At 40.1% G+C, this 19210-nt stretch overlaps 1 protein-coding gene across 1 annotated transcript in view; it reads left to right on the forward strand.

Moving 5' to 3' along the window:
• Window positions 1-1683: 1683 nt before the first annotated feature.
• The window catches only part of Micu2 (mitochondrial calcium uptake 2), a 127915-nt gene continuing 110388 nt past the window's right edge, over window positions 1684-19210 (forward strand). The window contains exon 1 of the mRNA XM_004670526.2: window positions 1684-1893. Coding sequence (XP_004670583.1) covers window positions 1684-1893 — 210 coding nt within the window. The remainder of the gene's footprint in view (window positions 1894-19210) is intronic.

Here is a 19210-nt window from a genome sequence, read left to right on the forward strand (position 1 = left end):
TTTCTGGAAACTGAAAAAAACTGTTACAAGACATCCAGTGTGTCTAAGCATATCCTAGAAAAGCTACAAATCACAGAAGACAAAATCATGCTAGATGCATCTGGAGTTCGTTTGCATTGTCTAGAGGCCCTCGCATACCCATTCTCTTTCTTCCTTTCCCTCTCTCTCTGACTCTCTCTGTATGCAATTAAATAAATAAAAATATTTTTTTAAAAAAAGAATCATGCTAGATATCAATACTTCAGAAAAATAGATCACATGTCAAGAATTAATAAAGGTGAAAACAGACCAGAGGTCTACAAGATCAGGTGAATATAAAAAAATAGAGAGTCTATGGTTAATGCAGTTTAGTGATCTGGAATAGTGGACATTCAGTCAGGCTCATTTGCAACTGATTATGATCAAGAATAAGCCAAATTTTCAAGGAGATAGACTCCATCTGTCATGAGAGTACCATGTACCAGGGATCTGGCTATCCACTTCCTATAAATTATTCCATTGCAGCTCCCATCCCTAACTATAAGAGGTTGTTTATGGATGAGAAAACTTAGATTCTGAAAGATTAAGTAACTTGCCCCAAATCACAGTGATGGTTCTACAGCCAGAATTCACATCTTGAGGTCTGGCTTACAAATCTATGCACAGTGTCTATTACTTCCTGATTGGAAAGAACATTGAGAGAGTCACAGTAACTAGGGGGAAAGTGAGGAAGCTCTGACTATAGATTAATAGTGACAGCCATGGAAGAAAATATACACTTTTCCTTAAATAAGGCTAAGCAAGCTGATAGCTGTTATCAAAAACGGCTTTCGAAAGGTATCTGTACGTTAGGTAAATTTCTCAATCACAGGATATGAATACTGCTAAGTTCTTTTTTAAATATTTATTTTTACTTATTTATTTATTTGACAGAAAAAGAGGGAGAGAGAGAATGGGCGTGCCACAGCTTCAAGCCACTGCAGCCGAACTCCACACGTGCGCCCCCTTGTGCATCTGGCTAATGTGGGTCCTGGGGAATCGAACCTGAGTCCTTTGGCTTTGCAGGCAAACGCCTTAACTGCTAAACCAACCCTCCAGCCCTACTGCTAAGCTCTTAATATAGGCAGGCTTGTGGCATTTAGGGGAAATAGTGTTGTGAAAAATGCAGAATTTTTCAGCCATTTCCGCTAAGATCATGCCCATCGGTGATCACAAATAACTTGTTACGGTCAGGATGTGCTGTTTCTTTCTCTCCCCCACGCCCACAGTGCTCACTGAACACTGATTTCCTCTCATTCCACAGGACGGCACACTTCCCCTAGAGGGCCAAGGCTCCCGCTCATATATTCACTGCCATCTGTCAAGAATCACGCTACATCTAATCTGACTCCTTCACGAAGGTTCTTCCGATCACTATCACACTTCCGTCCTCCTTGTTCCCAAACCAACTTGTCTAATCTGCAGTTTTCTCCACGCTATAGGGCACTAGCCTGTCCTCCTTGGACTGGGGAGGCCTGCAAGTTGCTTGGACCCTTTTCCAGTTGACTTATCCGTGCCACAGAAAAGCCACCCTCGAGCCCGCGCGCAGCAAGCAGCGCGCCCGCGAGAACCAGGAAGAAGCGGCCCAATCTCGCGAGAGCTGAGCCTGGCGCTCCAGGCGGCCGGAGGCGGGAGCGGAGCGCAGAGCTCGGCGCTTCCGCAAAGATGGCGGCGGCTGCGGGACGAAGCGCTAGGCTGGCGGCCTGGAGCGGAAGACTACGGCGCGGGCTGGCGGCCAGCCGACGAGCCGTGCCGAGCCCTGGCCCTTTGGCGGCAGCTCTAGCCGGCGTGGCCCTGGCAGGGGCGGGAGCGGCCTGGCATCACGGCCGCGTGAGAGTGGCCGCGCGCGAGGGCAACCTTACGGCCCTAGCACAGGTACGGGCGTGGCGCTTCCGGCGAGCCCACCGTGGCCCCGCCTTCCTCCGCCGCCCCCGGGTGGGAGGTGCCGGGGGACCTGGGCGGGCCTGACTCGCTTCCCTAGCCGGGGGAAGGGACGCCCTCCGCAAAGACCCCCCGGACAGGTGGGACGAGCCTAGCCAGGGCCTTCGGGCCGGTGACCCGAGGTTCAGTCTCCTCTTCTTCTTCCTCCTCCTCCTCCTCCTCCTCTTCCTCCTCCTCCTCCTCCGGAAGACCCCTACCAAGAAGCCGGGGGCTCCTGGCGGGGGCGCTCGTCTCCATCAGGCGGTGTGCTCCCTCCGGGTGGAGACTCTGCGTCTCCTACCCCAGCCCCAGCGCACCTTCGTTTACCTGCATCGCCCCGCCGTAGGTTGCTCTTTGTGTAGAATGTCCTAGTGTATGGCTTTTATCTGGAATGGTGGTGTCTTGGCAGTTGACATATGTTATGAAAGTACTAAGCATAAAAAGTAACCAGTTGATAATTTCCGGATTTTATTAATTCTAGGTCTATTATGTGATTCTAAGCCATGATGTTTTAATAGACCCTGCCTACTAAGCAAAAAAGATCATATATGTGTGTGTGTGTATAACCACCCTAAAAACCTCCGTCTAAAAAAAAAAAAAAATCCTACGTCTGATAAAGATGTAAAGGTAAAATTTCACGCTTCAGAGATAAATCTTGCCTATAAAACATTAGAAAATTTGAGAGCGCTGCCTAAAAAAATTTTTTCTGTCCTGTCTCAAATCAGACACTTTCCAACTGCAGTCTTTTTAAATTCCTAACTTCATCCTACAATTTATACCAGTTTTAAGTGTTTTGAATTTTTTCCCCAGCACTCAACTCCCACCTCTTCTCTGCAACTTTGTGACTTCTTTAGTTTAATTCACAAATTCCTTTTTACTTATTTTTTTGAGAGTGGCACACAGAGAAAAAGGCAGAGAAAGAATGGGCACTCAAGGGCCTCCAGCCACTGCATATGAACTCCAGATGCATGTGGCACCTTGTGCATCTGGCTTAGGTGGGTCCTGGGGAATTGAGCCTCTAACCAGAGTCCTTAGGCTTCACAGGCAAGTGTTTAACCACTAAGCCATCTCTCCAACCCTAATTCACAAATTATGAAATTATCAGTTCTATCAGGTCTGTTAGCTCTGTTGCTACATTTTCTTGATCTGCATGTTGAACCAATTTAAGACAACTATTTTTATTCTTTTACTACCAAAATAGACATTGCTTTCAGCACCTAGTGTATTCAGTAAAGCTATAGCTTGAAAACTGTCCCTCCACCTCCATGATTTGAATACATTTCCCAAAGACGGGCCTGTTAATCCCCATCACCATCACTTGGGAAACGTGGGCATAGTTGAGAATTTCAGAGATATATTTATATCAGAATTTTGGGTATTATTAATAATCTGTTATCTCTTGCTACAGTTTTGTGCATTAGCATGGTGGTAGTTATTTTCTTCAGTATCTCATGTTGCTTTATAATAATAGTGGTCACATACATCATTTTTATTCATCACACTAAATGATTTTTCTAGTCTATACTTTTCTGGTTCCCATTGTGACCAGCAGCTTCCTGTTATGGAGGGTTAATCAGGGATTTATAGAATTCCAGGTCATGGCAGCACAGCAGCAGATAAGTTGGGATCCCCCCACCCTGCCTTTTTTTTTTTTTTTTTTTTTTTTTTTTTTTGGTAGGGTCTCCCTCTAGCCTAGGCTGACCTGGAATTCACTATGTAGTCTCCGAGTGGCCTTGATCTCACAGTGATCCTCCTACCTCTGCACCCCAGGTGTTGGGATAAAAGGCGTGCTCCACCATGCCTGGCAAGGGATACCCCTTCTTTCTTCCCTTTCCCCCTTCTATGATTATTGAACTCTTGTGTGTCAGGCTTATATGCAGGAAATGGAGATTAGAAAGACTTAACAGTGTACTTCAGTTCTATGGTAAATGCTATACTACTAGGTATAAGTGCCAGTTGCTATGAGAGTGTGCTAATCACATTCCTGATTTCATGAAGGAAGTATATGTAAATGGTCACCCACAGGGTAGGTGGAATTTACTTGCCAGAAAAAAGGAGTATAGACAAAGGAAATAGCTTTACAGAAGTCTGAAAGAGTTCCAGGTAGCAGAATGTGACCTGCAAGAGAGGATTGTATGGTGACTGGAAAACCATCCATTAAGTCACCTGAAGCCATGTGGTAGGGATTTTTATCTTGAGTTAGTAAGCCTTTGCATGAGTCCTAAAGCCTCATAGACATCCTTCTCTTATCCGGGCATAGAATTAAATTCACATAGAAAGACCACATATATTTTATCCATTGACCTGTAATTTAAAATCTTTAGGCATCAAAGTACACCAGCATCCACTTGTATGAGTGGCATTCTCACAGGGGGTTGTATATTAGGACATGGGGCTGAAAAAAAAATATAAAGGTTTCTGGGCATATTACAACAAAAAATTGTTTTAAGAATCAAATGCATAATAAGTTTGAGGTGTTTCTGGCAGTTGTTGCCCATATTGTATCGCGTGACTTCACGGAAGCGTGGTTCTGAGCACAATATGCACTTTGTACTGTGTATGCCATCAAACCATGCAACACCAGTGAACATTTTGACTCACCCTATTGTGCGTTATGAATTACAGTGTTATTACTATACAAAGTTTTCTGCTTTTATAGATATATAATGGCCTAATTTCAGAAAACAAAGACATTCAGTATTTTTCTGCCACTATTCCTCAGAATATACCAAATTACTATATCTTTGGGTTACATTGTGTTAGAATATTTGATTTTTAAAATTGCTGTTTGGGTTACTGACTTGAGTTTGATCAAAACTTTGCTAAGAGTTGGGCTTGGTGGCATACACCTTTAGTCCCAGAACTCAGGAGTCTCCTGTAAGTTCCATGTTAGCCTTGGGCTACAGAAAGAGTTCCAGGTCAGCCTGGAATAGAGTGAGACCCTGCCTCAGGAAGAAAAAAAAAAAAAAAACTTAAAAAAAAAAGAAAATAAGTAGCCAGGCGTGGTGGCGCACCTGGGAGGCAGAGGTAGTAGGATCACTGAATTTGAGGCCAGCCTGAGACTACCTAGTGAATTCCAGGTCAGCCTGGGCTACAGTGAGACCCTACCTTGAAGAAACAAAATTTTTTAAAAGTCATAAGATAATTTTAAGAGATATTTTTATTTATTTATTTGTTTATTGGAGAGAAAGAGGCAGACAGAAAGAGCATGAGCTTGGGAACTGCCACTGCAAACAAACTCCAAACATGTGCCACTTTGTACATCTGGCTTTACCTGGATACTGGGGAATTGAACCCAGGCCATCAGGCTTTCAGGCTTTGCAAGTAAGTGCCTTTAGTTGCTGAACCATCTCTCCAATCCCCATAAGATAATTTTTGACTTGGAACTAGGACAGAATTTCCAGTTACTTCCGAAATGGCTCTAGACATTCTTCTGCTATACTGTATATTAATGTGAAATGGTTTCTTCGCATAATACAAAATAGTCATGAACTCTGTAACACATTGAAGATGCTCTACATTCTGCTGTATCAGATTGATGCAAAATAAACACATCAATCTCATAAGTATGCACATTTGTTTGTCTTTAACAGATGGTAAAATTATATGTATTAGAAAATTCTTTTCAAATAATATATTTATAATTTGTTTGCAATTGTTATAAAGTGTTTTATCTTTATAGCTATTTTTATATACCTGTAATACTCAGGTTCATGTAAAAATTTCTTAGCAGAAAAAGTGATCAGGAGTGGAAAAACTTTTTTTTGTTGTTCATTTTTTTTTTATTTATTTGAGAGCGACAGACACAGAGAGAAAGACAGAGGAAGAGGGAGAGAATGGGCGTGCCAGGGCTTCCAGCCCCTGCAAACAAACTCCAGACACGTGCGCCCCCTTGTGCATCTGGCGAACGTGGGACCTGGGGAACCAAGCCTCGAACCGGGGTCCTTAGGCTTCACAGGCAAGCGCTTAACCGCTAAGCCATCTCTCCAGCCCTGGAAAAACTTTTAAGAAGCCTGAAACTGGCATATTACAGAAACCAACTTTGTCATAAATAGAAATGTTAGATACTTTCCTATTATTATTACTAATAATAATCAGAGATAGAGTGATTGGGCAGACCAGGGCCTCCTGCTGCTGCAAACAAACTCCACATTCATGTTCCACTTTGTAAATCTGGCTTTACATAATGGGTACCAGGGAATTATCCCTGGGCCTTGAGGCTTTGCAATTAAGTGCCTTTAACTATAGAGCCATCACTCCAACCCAATACTTTACTATTATAATGGCTATACTACCTCAAAGTATCATTTTGACATTACTAATTAAACACTTCACTTTATGCCATATAATGTAAATATGGTTCCGACCTTTGGGAAGAGTATCAAGACATTAGGGAAGGGGTTAAATTGAAAATAAGTTTATTACAGAGCTGTCTGAATAACTTAGGAAAATTGCTGATGATTAAATTAGGGGATTAGCTAAAAAAATTGAGAATAAATTGTAAAATTCTGATCATATTGTTTCAAAATATAGTGATTGTAGCAGAGCAACAAAGTACAGCTCTTGCAGAGAACTTGGTAGAGGAACTTGCTTTAGAGTTCAAAGAATCAGCTAGTTCTCTATAAAACTACTTTTAGTAGTGCTCCCCACTACAGTTTTAGTGTATTTCATTCAGGTGTAATTAATTTGGAAGTGGTAAAATGGATTTTATAGATATATAAGCTTGCCTAGGGCTGGAGAGATGGCTTAATGGTTAAGGCACTTGCCTGCAAAGCCAAAGGACCCAGGTTCAATTCCCCGGGACCCATGTAAGCTAGATACGCAAGGTGGCACATGCATTTGGAATTTGTTTGTAGCAGCTGAAGACCTTGGCCTGCACACACACTTGTTAACTCTAGCTCTCTCTCAAATAAGTTAATTAATTTTTTTAAAAAGCTTGTCTATAGACACTTAGCCAGAGGAGGTTTCACTGGAGGCAGATTTGATTTATAACCCAAAGATATTCAGTGCTTGAGCTCTGCCTAGGTTCCCTGCTGTTTGGCTGACAATCTGGCTTGTTTTTGTTACAGTTTGGCTAGTGGTGTTTTTTCCTCTCTGCATGAATCTGTGAAAGGAGCCAGCTATTATGGAATTTCCACTGGATCTGCAAGCCTGAAATAAATCCCATTCCTCCCATAAACTGTGTCTGGTTTGGAGGTTCATCATAGCTGTGTGGAGCTGACTAACATACATGCATTAAAGTTCTCAATAATAATTTTTAAAAAAAGATTCTTGAGACATCCCCAAATAGTTGAAAACTAACACACTACTAAAAATCCATGTGTCAAGGGAGAAACAAATTAAAAATTATTTTGAGGGCTGGAGAGATGGCTCAATAGTTAAAGGTACTTGCTTGCAAAGCCTGATGGCCTAAATTCAATTCCTTAGCACCTACATAAAGCTAGATGAACAAAGTTAGCACATGCATCTGGAGTTTACAGTAGTAGGAAGTTCTGGTATGCCCATACTCTTTCTCCTTCTTCCTCTGTCTCTCAAATAAATAAATATTTAAAAACACTTTATAAAAAATTATTTTGAGCTGAGCAGACAATATATCAAAATTTTGGGGCTGTTGCCAAACAATAGTACGGGGAAATTCACAGCTGTAAGTAAAGATGGTAGGAAAAAAATGTTTTAAAACTTAACAAAATTTTTCAAAACCTGGACATTAAATGTATATGATTTTTGTATACCAAGTTTAATTTGTTCAGGTATAATGGTGCACGCCTTTAATTCCAGCACTGAGGAGTCAGAAGTGGGAGAATCACTGTGAGTTCACTCTGTAGAGTTCCAGGTCAGCCTGGGCTAGAATGAGACACTACCTCAATAAAAAACAGAAGTTTAATTTGCACAAAAAAAAATATGTGTATATATCTTGTCACCAAACTTCCTCTCACATTGCATCCAAGCCTCCCTAGGGGAGAGATTGTGAAGGAAGCCAGCAAAATGAGTAGAAATAATAATCACCTCCTTTGAGAAAGTAGGTTTTATGGAGGTCGGGATATAATAATCCTAGAAGCTGACCACAGACCAATTCGACACTTGCTTCTATTAAAGGGGGTGGAGGCAGGTGTAGATAATGGCCAAAATACCTGACTGGGAACTGTGGTGGTTTGATTCAGGTGTCCCCCATAAACTTAGGTGTTCTGGATGCTAGGTTCCCCAGCTGATGGCAATTGGAAATTAACACCTTCTGGAGGCGGTGTATTGTTGGGGGCAGGCTTATGGATGTTATAGCCAGTTTCCCCATGCCAGTGTTTGGCACACTGTCCTATTGATGTTGGTGAGTGGATGATATCCACCCTCTGCCCATGTCATCATTTTCCCTGCCATCTTGGAGCTTCCCCTCGAGCCTGTAAAAATAATAAAATAACCAAAATAAACCTCTCTTTCCCACATGCCACTCTTGGTTGGGTGATTTCTTCCAGCAGTGTAAACCTGACTGCAACAGTAACTCTGAGAAATAAAGGAGACTTAATCAGAGAAATGTGGGCCCTGTCAGAAGAGAGAATAATCTATAGAGTTAGAGGGACGTGGGCTTAGAGATTTCATAATGCAGAGGCTTAGATACAACAGTATGGCAAAGCAAATAGAGCCAATTGCTACATATTTGGAATAGCTAACTTTTGGTGAGGCAAAATTGGGCTTGTTTCTATAAACTAACATTTTTCAGAAACTTTGGTATTATAAATTAAATATATGTATATTCTGTCAAGGTATTAAATTTAAATGTTACTAATATCCTAAAATAGCAAGAGAATAACAAAGTTGATTTTTCTTTGATATTATTTAAGTTCAGAATTTGAAATAGACAAATTGGATAATTCTCAATGAAGTACAAATGGCCAATAAATACATGAACAAAATAATGTTCAACATTCTAGCTGTAAGGAAAATGTGAATCAAAATATAAAGATTCCATCTCACTTCAATCGGAATGAATGTCAAGAAAACAAAACCACAAATGTTGATGAGGTTAATTATGGGGAAAGGATTATACACAGTTGGCAGTAATGTAAATTACTTAAACCACTGTGGAAGTTACTATAGAGATCCCTCAACAAACTAAACATAGGACTGGATTGGTGTCAGTGGATAAAGTGCTTGCTGTGTAAGCTTGAGTACCTAAATTTGGATCCCCAGAACCCAAGTAAAAGTGGACATGATAGGATGTGTCTAAATCCTTGCGAGCCAATAGTGATACACAGGCAGAAGCAGAATAAATACCTAGAAGCTCACCAGCCAACTAGCCTGGCATATCCAGCAGTGAGCAAGAGACCTTACCTCAAATAAGGTGGAAAGCATGGATCAATACCCAAAGTTGTCCTCAGAGCCACCGCGTGTGCACCTCACATGCATACATATGCCTCATACACAGGAACACACACACATCACATACACCCCATACACATGAACTTCACAGGAGCGTGTATGCATCTCATATACAAGCACATACATCACATGAACCTTTCACACAGGAACATATACCTCACACAGACATCAGAGACCCACTCTCACATATGCATACCATATAAATAAGTAATAAAAACAGAACTATCTTATGATCCAGTCAAGCCACTCCTGGATGTATGCCAAAGGAATTAAATGTCAACACACGGCAGAAATAATTGCATATCCATGTTTATCACAGTGCTATTCAAATATGCAAGCTATAGAATCAGCCTAGATGTCCAGTCAGTGAATGTTTTAGATGTGGTATTTATGCATGCACAGTACAGTTTTATTCATCCCTAAAGAAACAAAAGCATGTAATTTATAGGAAAATGAACGAAACTGGAGATCATCATGGCAAGTGAAATCAGACTCAGACTAATAACTGCATTTATTTATTTATTTACATTTTTCAAGGTAGTGTCTTACTCTAACCCAGGCTGATATGGAATTTACTTTGTAGTCTCAAGGTGACCTCAAACTCTTGGCAATCCACCTACCTCTGCCTCCCAATGCTGGGATTAAAGGCGCACACCACCACACCTGGCTAATACTGCATTTTTTTTCTTTCATGTATGGAAACTAGATTTTGTTTCTAAGACATTTATCAAGGGGGACTCTTTGGAAGGGGAATCAGCAAAGGGGATATAGAGAGGGGGAGCAGGAAATAATGAGGTTTAGTGTGATTGAAGTATGTTGAATACATGTATGAAAGTGTCATAATTAAACTATATAATTGCTAGTAAAATTTTTAAATAAGTTCTCATATTTTGATCCCATATTTTGCATTTTGTGAGTGCAACATGACTGAAATGGATGATCACAAGTTTTAAGTAAAAGCAAGGGATGTAGATTGTCTTGTTGAAATATCAAACAGAAATGTGTTCACTTGGAAACTGAGATTGTGTTTTAGATGTGAAGTTTTTTCTGCTGCCTATCAATAGCTGTCTTAAAACTGATTTGTAAGGTAAAGCTTTAAGTTTGCTATAAGAGCCATAAACAGTTTAGAGAATTGAATGGCATTGCTTGCTTTTATTTCATGCTGCCTGTACTTCTGGTGATTATTTTTATGAAAAGGGTTAAAAAGACTGGTGGAGTATACTGTTAGAGTATTTGTATGTGGTGTCCTGGTATATTTTAAACATTTAAAAGTGAAAAGCCAAGGGCAGTAAGCATTACAGCAACATATAAAAGTTAAATAGCCATGAACTATTACAAGGCTATTGAAGACTTAAAGCTTTCTTGCAACAATAAAGCAACAATACAGAGATGTTTTGGGTTAAGGCTAGGTAAAAATGTCTGGAAACAGATAAGTGATGACAAACTTTGATGTTATTAAATCCAAATGGAAGTCAAATATCAAAGTATGTAACTGGCTGGATTATATAAAGAAAGATGACAGATCTATACCCTGTAATTAGAGGTAATTCGTGATTTGGACATAGCCATTTATCCTGCATGAGTGAAAACCTATCTTACTTTTCTTCCTCGTACTTTATGTATCCTACTATACATCTGTGAAGAAACTTTCCTGGGTGAGAGAGAAGGGTAAGAAAGAAAGAAAAATAAATTGTAATAATAAAAGCAGAAAAGTGTTTTAATCTTTCCTTTTGTAGTTATATTTGTTGAGCTGAACCTAAGTATAAAGTTATCACTGTTTGCTCACATTCTATAATCCCTGTTTTATTAGAGAATATATAAAAGTAAATGCTTTTATTGTTGGAATCTTTGAAGTTTTATGAATTACAACAGTACATAAGCATTTCCTAAACCATTAATGCTGGCAATATATAAATTTAAAAGTTAAGTTCATGGTATACTAGAGATAAATATTTGGTAAATGAATTGTTAGTAATCTGCATAAAAAAGATTATTATTTAATGTTTTCAGACTGTAATTTTAATCTAAAAGTACTGTTTAATGAATCATGTTTTTAATACAACCATTACCAGTTGTAGAAAATTTTCATTGACATTGATGAAATATCCATGAATGTGAGGTATGTAGAATAAAAGTTGTGAGTGATTACTATGAATTAAGACGTAAGGCCTTAAGTCTTTTGTTACTCTCTTGCATTAAGTATTGTTTCTCTTTTGCATTAAGTATTATTTGAGCATGATTCATTCTTTCCTGTCTCATGTATGTGCTTGCCCTTCTCTTCATTGTGAAGGTTCCCTTTAAGTATTATCCATACAGCTAGTTCAGTTGTCATGTTTTCCTTTAGACTTTTTATCATGGAAAGTTCTTGTTTTTCCTTCAATTGTGAGGGATAGCTTTGCTGGATATAGTAGTCTGAGTTGGCAGTTGTTATCTTTCAGGACTCAGAGTACATCACCTCAAGCTTGCTCTTCTGGCTGTTAGTTCGTGTTGAGGTTGTTATCCTGAGGCCTTGCCTTTCTACATGACTAGGTGCTTCTCACTGCTTTCATTATATTTTCTTTGGTCTGTGTGTTTAGTAGTTTAATTATAATATGGCAAGGAGAGTTTCTTTTCTGGTCTTGTCTGTTTGGTGTTCTAACTGTCTTGTATTGCCTTATCAGGTCTTAAATTTTTTCACATGTCCATTATATGTTCTATATATTATGTACTAAGAGCCTCATATCTTCAGATCCCTGGTACCTTTGTCCTCAGTCCCTTATCACTTAGCTGGTATGTACTGTGGAAATGCAAACCATTTTCAAAATAAGGCAGAATGAACCTAAATTGGAGGCACAGAAATTTTTCTACCAATTGTTCTAGAAATGCCAAAGCAAAATGTGAAGGACTTTGTACATCTGCTGTTTGTTATTAGATTCAATAAGTAGCTAGGAATGGGATAGTTTCTGTGTTTTTATGTGTGCAATGTGAATGTCAAGAGATTTGGCCGGGCGTGGTGGCGCACGCCTTTAATCTCAGCACTCGGGAGGCAGAGGTAGGAGGATTGCCATAAGTTCGAGGCCACCCTGAGACTCCATAGTGAATTCCAGGTCAGCCTGGGCTAGAGTGAGACCCTACCTCGAAAAACCAAAAAAAAAAAAAAGAGATTTAATCACACTATGAATTTTTTTAATTTATTTTTACTTATTTGTTTGTGAGAGAGAGAAAAAATAGGTATGCATGTGCCCCCTTGTGCATCTGGCTTACCTGGGTCCTGGTGAATCCAACTGAGGCCCTTTGGCTTTGCAGGCAAACACCATAACCACTAAGCCCCACTATTGAATGTTTTTAAAGGAAGTCTTGTTCAGTTTAATTTGGTTAGAATTGCTTCATTAAAAAGCAGTTTAAACTGGGCGTATTTATTTAATCCCAGCACTAGGGAGGCAGAGGTGAGAGGATCTCTGAGAGTTTGAGGACAGCCTGAGACAACATAGTGAATTTCAGATCAAACTGGGCTAGAGTGAAACTACTTTAAAAAAAAAAAAAAAAGTCAGCTTGAATCAGAAGCAGATCCCTAGTAAGGCCACTCTTCTCTGTTTAACCCACAGTCCTGGAGATGTGTGGAATGCTTGGATTGCTCCAGGATTGAAGTCCAGGTCAGGGCACTGCTATTTGGTGGTATAGTAGCACTCCTTCATGTGCATGTGGTTTTGGTGGGTGCCCCAGAGGTGGCTGCTATTCCACAAAGGAAAAGAAATAAATAGAGTGCTTCCTAAAGGCTCATCAGATTTTCAGACAGTTTGAGGATCCAGCATCCTATCTGTGTGGAAAGGTTTACTTCTAGTAATTACTTCTAGTAACTCTCACTCTCAGGAGATACAAAAGGTAGCTTTGCAAGCCAGAAAAGAATAAGGAAGCATTGGAGTTTGACCACAAAATCACTGAGACAGAAGGAGAATCACCAGTAGTATATTATGTTCCAGAGACAGTTTCTCAAAGACTCATTGCTATGTTTTGTCAATGATTAAAATGCAAATATTTAATAGTCTAGATTTTGTCTTTAAATTAGGACTTGATATTTTATTAGAAGATGCGACCATTAATGCATTTTAAGTTGTAGCTGTAACACAGTCATTTCCTATAACACTAGAGAAATGACATTTTCTTTTTTTTTTAATTTTTGTTCATTTTTATTTATTATTGCTTATTTGAGAGCAACAGAGAGAAAGAGGCAGGGAGGGAGAGAGAGAATGAGCACACCAGGGCCTCCAGCCACTGCAAATGAACTCCAGATACATGCGCCACCTTGTGCTTACGTGGGTACTAGGAAATAGAACCTTGAACCTCAGACCTTAGGCTTCACAGCAAGCGCTTAACTGCTAAGTCATCTCTCCAGCCCTGACATTTTCTTATAATTACTGAGATTCCTTGAACTATGTTGAGGAGGGCTGGAGCTATAGATTGTTCCTTCTTTCTTAAAAAATATTTATGTAGTATTTTTTTGTTAAAATGTTCGTATATTACAGAAATTTTAGGAGAAAATTTAAAAAGAAAAAATTTTGCCTCCTATCTTGACAGGAAAAGACTAGTTACTGTTAAACTTTAGTGTTATATCTTTTTCAAGTTATTTTTATTCATTTATTTGAGAGAGGGAAAGAGCCAAAGAGAGAGAAAAAATGGGCAAGCCAGGGCTTCCAGTCACTGCAAGTGAACTCCAGATACATGTGCTACCTTGTGCATCTAGCTTACGTGGGTACTGGGGAATTGAACAAGGTCCTTTGGCTTTGCAGGCAAGCGCTTTAACCACTAAGCCATCTCTCCAGCCCAAGAGGTGTTATATCTTGAGTAGAAAGTTTTCTTTAAAACTCATTTAAGCCATGCATGTTGCCACATGCCTTTAGTCCCAGTACTTAGGAGGCAGAGGTAGGAGAATTGCCATGAGTTCAAGGCTACCCTGAGACTACATAATGAATTTCAGGTCAGCCTTACAACACATTTCAAATTGGGAAAGAACAAGGATATATCTTAAAAACTAAAAGCAAAGGCCCCCCACTTCAAGTACATGATTATAGATCCAGTGTTCTAACCCTCTGAATTCTTGGGAAATATGTGTGCATGTGTGTATTTTTTCTGGAAAAACAGCACTAAGCATTCTCAAACAGAATCCAGTATATTCAAAGACTACAAAAAGTGAAAATGATAAATCTGAACTCTTGTTCTTAATGAATTAATCAATGAGTTGCTGTTCTTTTGTGTTGTAGAAATCAGTCAGGTATGGTAGTACATGTCTATACTCCCAGCACTTGGGTGGTGGAGGCAAGGATCAATGTCATCCTCATCTACATAGAAAGGTCAAAACCAACATAAGGTGTGAAACCCTGTCTCACAAAACCAAAACATACACAAAATCATTTTATAGAAAAAAGGCTTTTAATGTTGAAGCCAAGAATAATTATGGTGGTTTCAGATAGTGTCAGAATAGTGAAAATGAGTTGTGCAAACCCTCTTAGAGACCATCCTTTGTTCCTGTGAGCCATTTCCCCTGTCTCTTACCTATTTTTCTCTTCAGTTGGTTCTATGCTAATGCTGTATTTATTTATGAATTGTTTGTCTGCTTCTGTCTATAGAACAGTGGGGAAGAAAGGCAGCCTACAGTGGCTTTGTTAGATCAAGAAAATAATATAGTGAAAACAAAAAATTAGAATTATGGAGGTATGCATGTGAGATTATATCAAGACCAAGATTTTATTTAAATTTTGATTTATTTATGTATTTATATATTTGGTGCTAGAAACTTGACTCCAGGCCTCACACTAAGCATTAATCCACACTTCATCCTTGAAAATTCTTCTATAACAGTGAGTTCCTTTAGTGTTTCTTTTGTTTTATTCTGACTAGGTATCAGTTGTATATATTAATCTACCATAACTCATGAAAAAATGTAAAACATTTTTAGAGGACTTGAGACTAATACAATTCTTACTTTGTAACATTGAGGAGTTTATTTTCAAAGAAACCTCTAGTGGTATATCAAAAAGGATTGAGGGCTGGAGAGATGGCTTAGCGGTTAAGCGCTTGCCTGTGAAGCCTAAGGACCCCGGTTTGAGGCTCGGTTCCCCAGGTCCCACATTAGCCAGATGCACAAGGGGGCGCACGCGTCTGGAGTTCGTTTGCAGAGGCTGGAAGCCCTGGCGCGCCCATTTTCTCTCTCTCCCTCTATCAGTCTTTCTCTCTGTGTCTGTCGCTCTCAAAAAAAAAAAAAAAACTTTTAAAAAATGGATTGAATCTAATATTCAACTCAGTTATTAGCTATATACACTTATGTGTAGTACTTAAAATTAGGTACTTAATTTTAGTCATTTTCACAACCTTTGAATAAGTTGTCAATCTATTTGAGACTCTCTCTCTGAAAAACTGCACATATGATTCCAGTATGATTTCAAGGGGTCCCATCACGGAACGTCTAATCGTAGAGTATAAGTTTAAGGGCCTCTGTTCTTGGCCCTATTAAAGGCACTGGCTTAGAAAGCCTGATGACTGGGTTCAGTTCTCCAGCACCCACATAAAGCCAGATGCAAAAATTGGCAAATATCTGGTATTGGTTTGCAGTTGCAAGAGGACCTGGCATACCCATACACACACACACACACACACACACACAAACACACATTCACATGCAAATAAATACAAACAAGACAAAACCCTCCACAGAGGCTAAGGAGATGGCTCAGTGGATAAAGGTGCTTACTTGCAAATCCTGCCAACACAAAAAGTGGCACATGAAAGCCTGGCGTGATGACGCACGCCTTTAATAAGCACTTGGGAGGCAGAGGTAGGAGGTTCACCATGAGTTCAAGGCCACCCTGAGACTACATCGTGCATTCCACATCAACCTAGGCTAGAGCGAGACCCTACGGGGGGGGGGGGGGCACATAAATCTGGTGTACATTTGCAGTGGCAGGAGACCCTGGTACACACACAATTTTAAAAAATAAAGAACACAGAAGAAGATTCACCAAAGACATTTGAAAGAGAAAACCAAAATGCGGATTCTGGCCACACTACCATTAAGAACTTAATTACACTACAAGTTTCACTGGCTTTGTTTTTCATCTGTTATTGAAATTAGCAAGAGTTAAAGATTTTTTTAACAGGCTCCCAAAAATCTTTGTATTCTTTTATTTTATTTTTTAATTTATTTGAGAGAGAGAGAAAGGCACATAGAGACAGAGAGAGAAAGAATGGGCATGCCAGGGCCTCCAGCCACTGCAAACAAACTCCAGACATATGCACCACCTTCTGTGTCTGGCTTATGTGGGTCCTGGGGAATAGAATTTGTGTCTTAACAGCTAAGCAATCTCTCCAGCCCAGAACTTTTTATTTTATAGAGACATCACACATTACTACCCTCCTAACTTGGTATGTGACTCACTAGCAGAACGTGTGTATGAAAGAGAGAGAGAGTGTGTGTGTTGTCAGTTTCTTTGTTTTTGATTTGATCTGGCTTTTTGAGGCAGGATCTCACTTTGTAACCAGGTTTGTCTCAAATGCATGGGCAGTCCTCCTTCCTCAGCCTCCTAGTGGTAGGATTACAGTTATAAGCAGCCATGCCCTGCTTCGCTGCAGTTTTGTCTACTGAAGTTTTGTACTTGAGGTTAAGCTGAAGAATTCCCATGTCCCCATTTGACCCCAACTGTTGTAAAAGACATGAAAGGCTACAGAGATGTAGAAGAAGGAAAGTAACTCAGGATACAACTAACTAGTAGTAGCAGTTGGAAGTGTAAAGTAAGAAATCAGCAATTTGGTTTTGCTACCTTAGTGCAAAAGAAAAAAAAGAAAAGAAAAGGAAACATGTTTGTTTGGGGGATATACACCAAATTCTATTACAGAATTTAATAAATATTAATGATTGAAATATCTTCAGGAATTAATAAGGGCAATAGAGACAGCTCAGTAGTTAAGTATGCTTCCTGTACAACCATTAGTGCCTGAGGGAGCCTGAAGCCACCAGAGTTCAATCTCTAGAAGCCATGTAAACAGCTGGGCATGGCCACACATTCCTGAAACCCCAGTCCCACAAAGGGGAGCAGAGATCAGGAAATTGCCTGGGCTTGTGAAAGCAGCAAGCTCCAGTATCAGTAAGACATTCCCTCCCCCTCAAACTAGAAGAGTGAGGAAGCAGGACCCTGACGTTCTGCTCCAGCCTCTGTAGGCAGGCTCTCCCTGCCGCAGGCGCATGCTAGCATGAGGAGCACCACAAGGGCATCTGCACATGCATGCACATTACACTCATATAAGCAAAACAGTAAATAAAAGCATGCATATATTATCATGAAATGTGTTGTGAGAATAAACTAAAATTGGAAAAAGAAAGAAGCAAATTCTGCAAGCCACGCCTTCCTCAATTTCCTAGTAGGTCCTTTGAATTTTGGAGATGCTGGGACCCCTCTGGGAAATCTCTCCTTCTGAGTTTTCACTATCCACCACATCTTCCCAAACTAGTTCGTTGCACTTCTAGAGCCTGAAAAATACTGCAGAGAAGAAAGTTGGAGACTATTAGAAGCAACAAAGCTTAAATCCAGGGTCCCTTCTGAGAAAGGATAATTTCTGCCTTCCTAAGTCGGCTGCCAAATGAGTTATTTTGACCCCAGTGCCAGAGTTTCATTTGCTCTCTTTTTCCCCCATTCACAAGAGCACCAGGCAACCAAGAGTTATGGAGAAGAGCCTGCAGGAGGCTTAGCTATACAAGGAGGAAAGGAACCAACACTGCCAGGAAGGGAAGTACTGAGATGCTATGAGTAGGTACCATTGACTCAGCTGTGAGCTCTGAACCCAAGTCTGCTTTTTCCAGTACCTAACCTAAGAACTCAGTACGCAGCTCTAACTCCTGAGCAAGAAAATGTACTAAACCTGGCATAGTGGAGCATACCAGCACTTTGGAGGCCAAGGTAGGAGGATCACCATGAGTTCAAGGCCACCCTGAGACTACAGAGTAAATTCCGGGTCAGACTGGGCTAGAGCAAGACCCTACCTTGAAAGAACAAACAAAAAAAGTACTACATACCACTCAGACAGACTGCTACAACAATCTAGCTGCCTTTCTCCTGCAGATAGAGCCAGAAAGTCCTGAAATGTCAGCCTGATAACACCAAGGCCTTGTATTAGACTAGAGGGCCCTTCTTCCATCTGCAGGACTGTGACCAGGCATGGCACTACCTGACCGCTGTTGTCACTAGGTAGCCTAAGGTGCTGATGTTAAGCAGAACCTCTAACTGACACAATCAGAACTCAGCAACTACCACAAGATAGAGAAGCAGTTACACCTGTATACCTGGGCATGTTTGATAAATGAGGAATGAAGATGGTCCTTTACTTGAATTTAGGTAGACAACTGAAGACCCAGCAGGGAGAAACCTGAGCCTCTGCAAGAGAAATTACCCCTATACCTCTGACCCAGGAGGATTTCTATTGTGTTTCCTGTTCTGCACAAGCTCTTTGCTACTTAGACCAACTGTCTTTTATTTATTTATTTTTTTTTTTTGAGGTAGAGTTTCACTCTAGCCCAGGCTGACCTAGAATTCACTCTGTAGCCTCAGAGTGGCCTCGAACTCACAGCGATCCTCCTACCCCTGCCTCCTGAGTACTGGGATTAAAGGTGTGTGCCACCATGCCCAGCCTAACTGTCTTTTTTAAATGTCCATCTGTATATTTGCATGGCTTCTAATACATGCTACTGTTGGAAATATTTGCCTTGAGAAGTAGACCAAAAAACATTCATTAGCTGTGGATGAAAATATCCATATTTATGGCATAGATTTCAATGAGATACTGTTAGATGTATTTTTGTACATAGGAGGCTAGAAGAATTCTTCCTATGTTTCTTCAGATTCCTTTGTTTTTCCTAGTGAGAAATATATTTTTTGTG

This window comes from Jaculus jaculus, chromosome 7 (assembly GCF_020740685.1).
Source record: "Jaculus jaculus isolate mJacJac1 chromosome 7, mJacJac1.mat.Y.cur, whole genome shotgun sequence".
In the NCBI taxonomy this organism is placed as follows: domain Eukaryota; kingdom Metazoa; phylum Chordata; class Mammalia; order Rodentia; family Dipodidae; genus Jaculus; species Jaculus jaculus.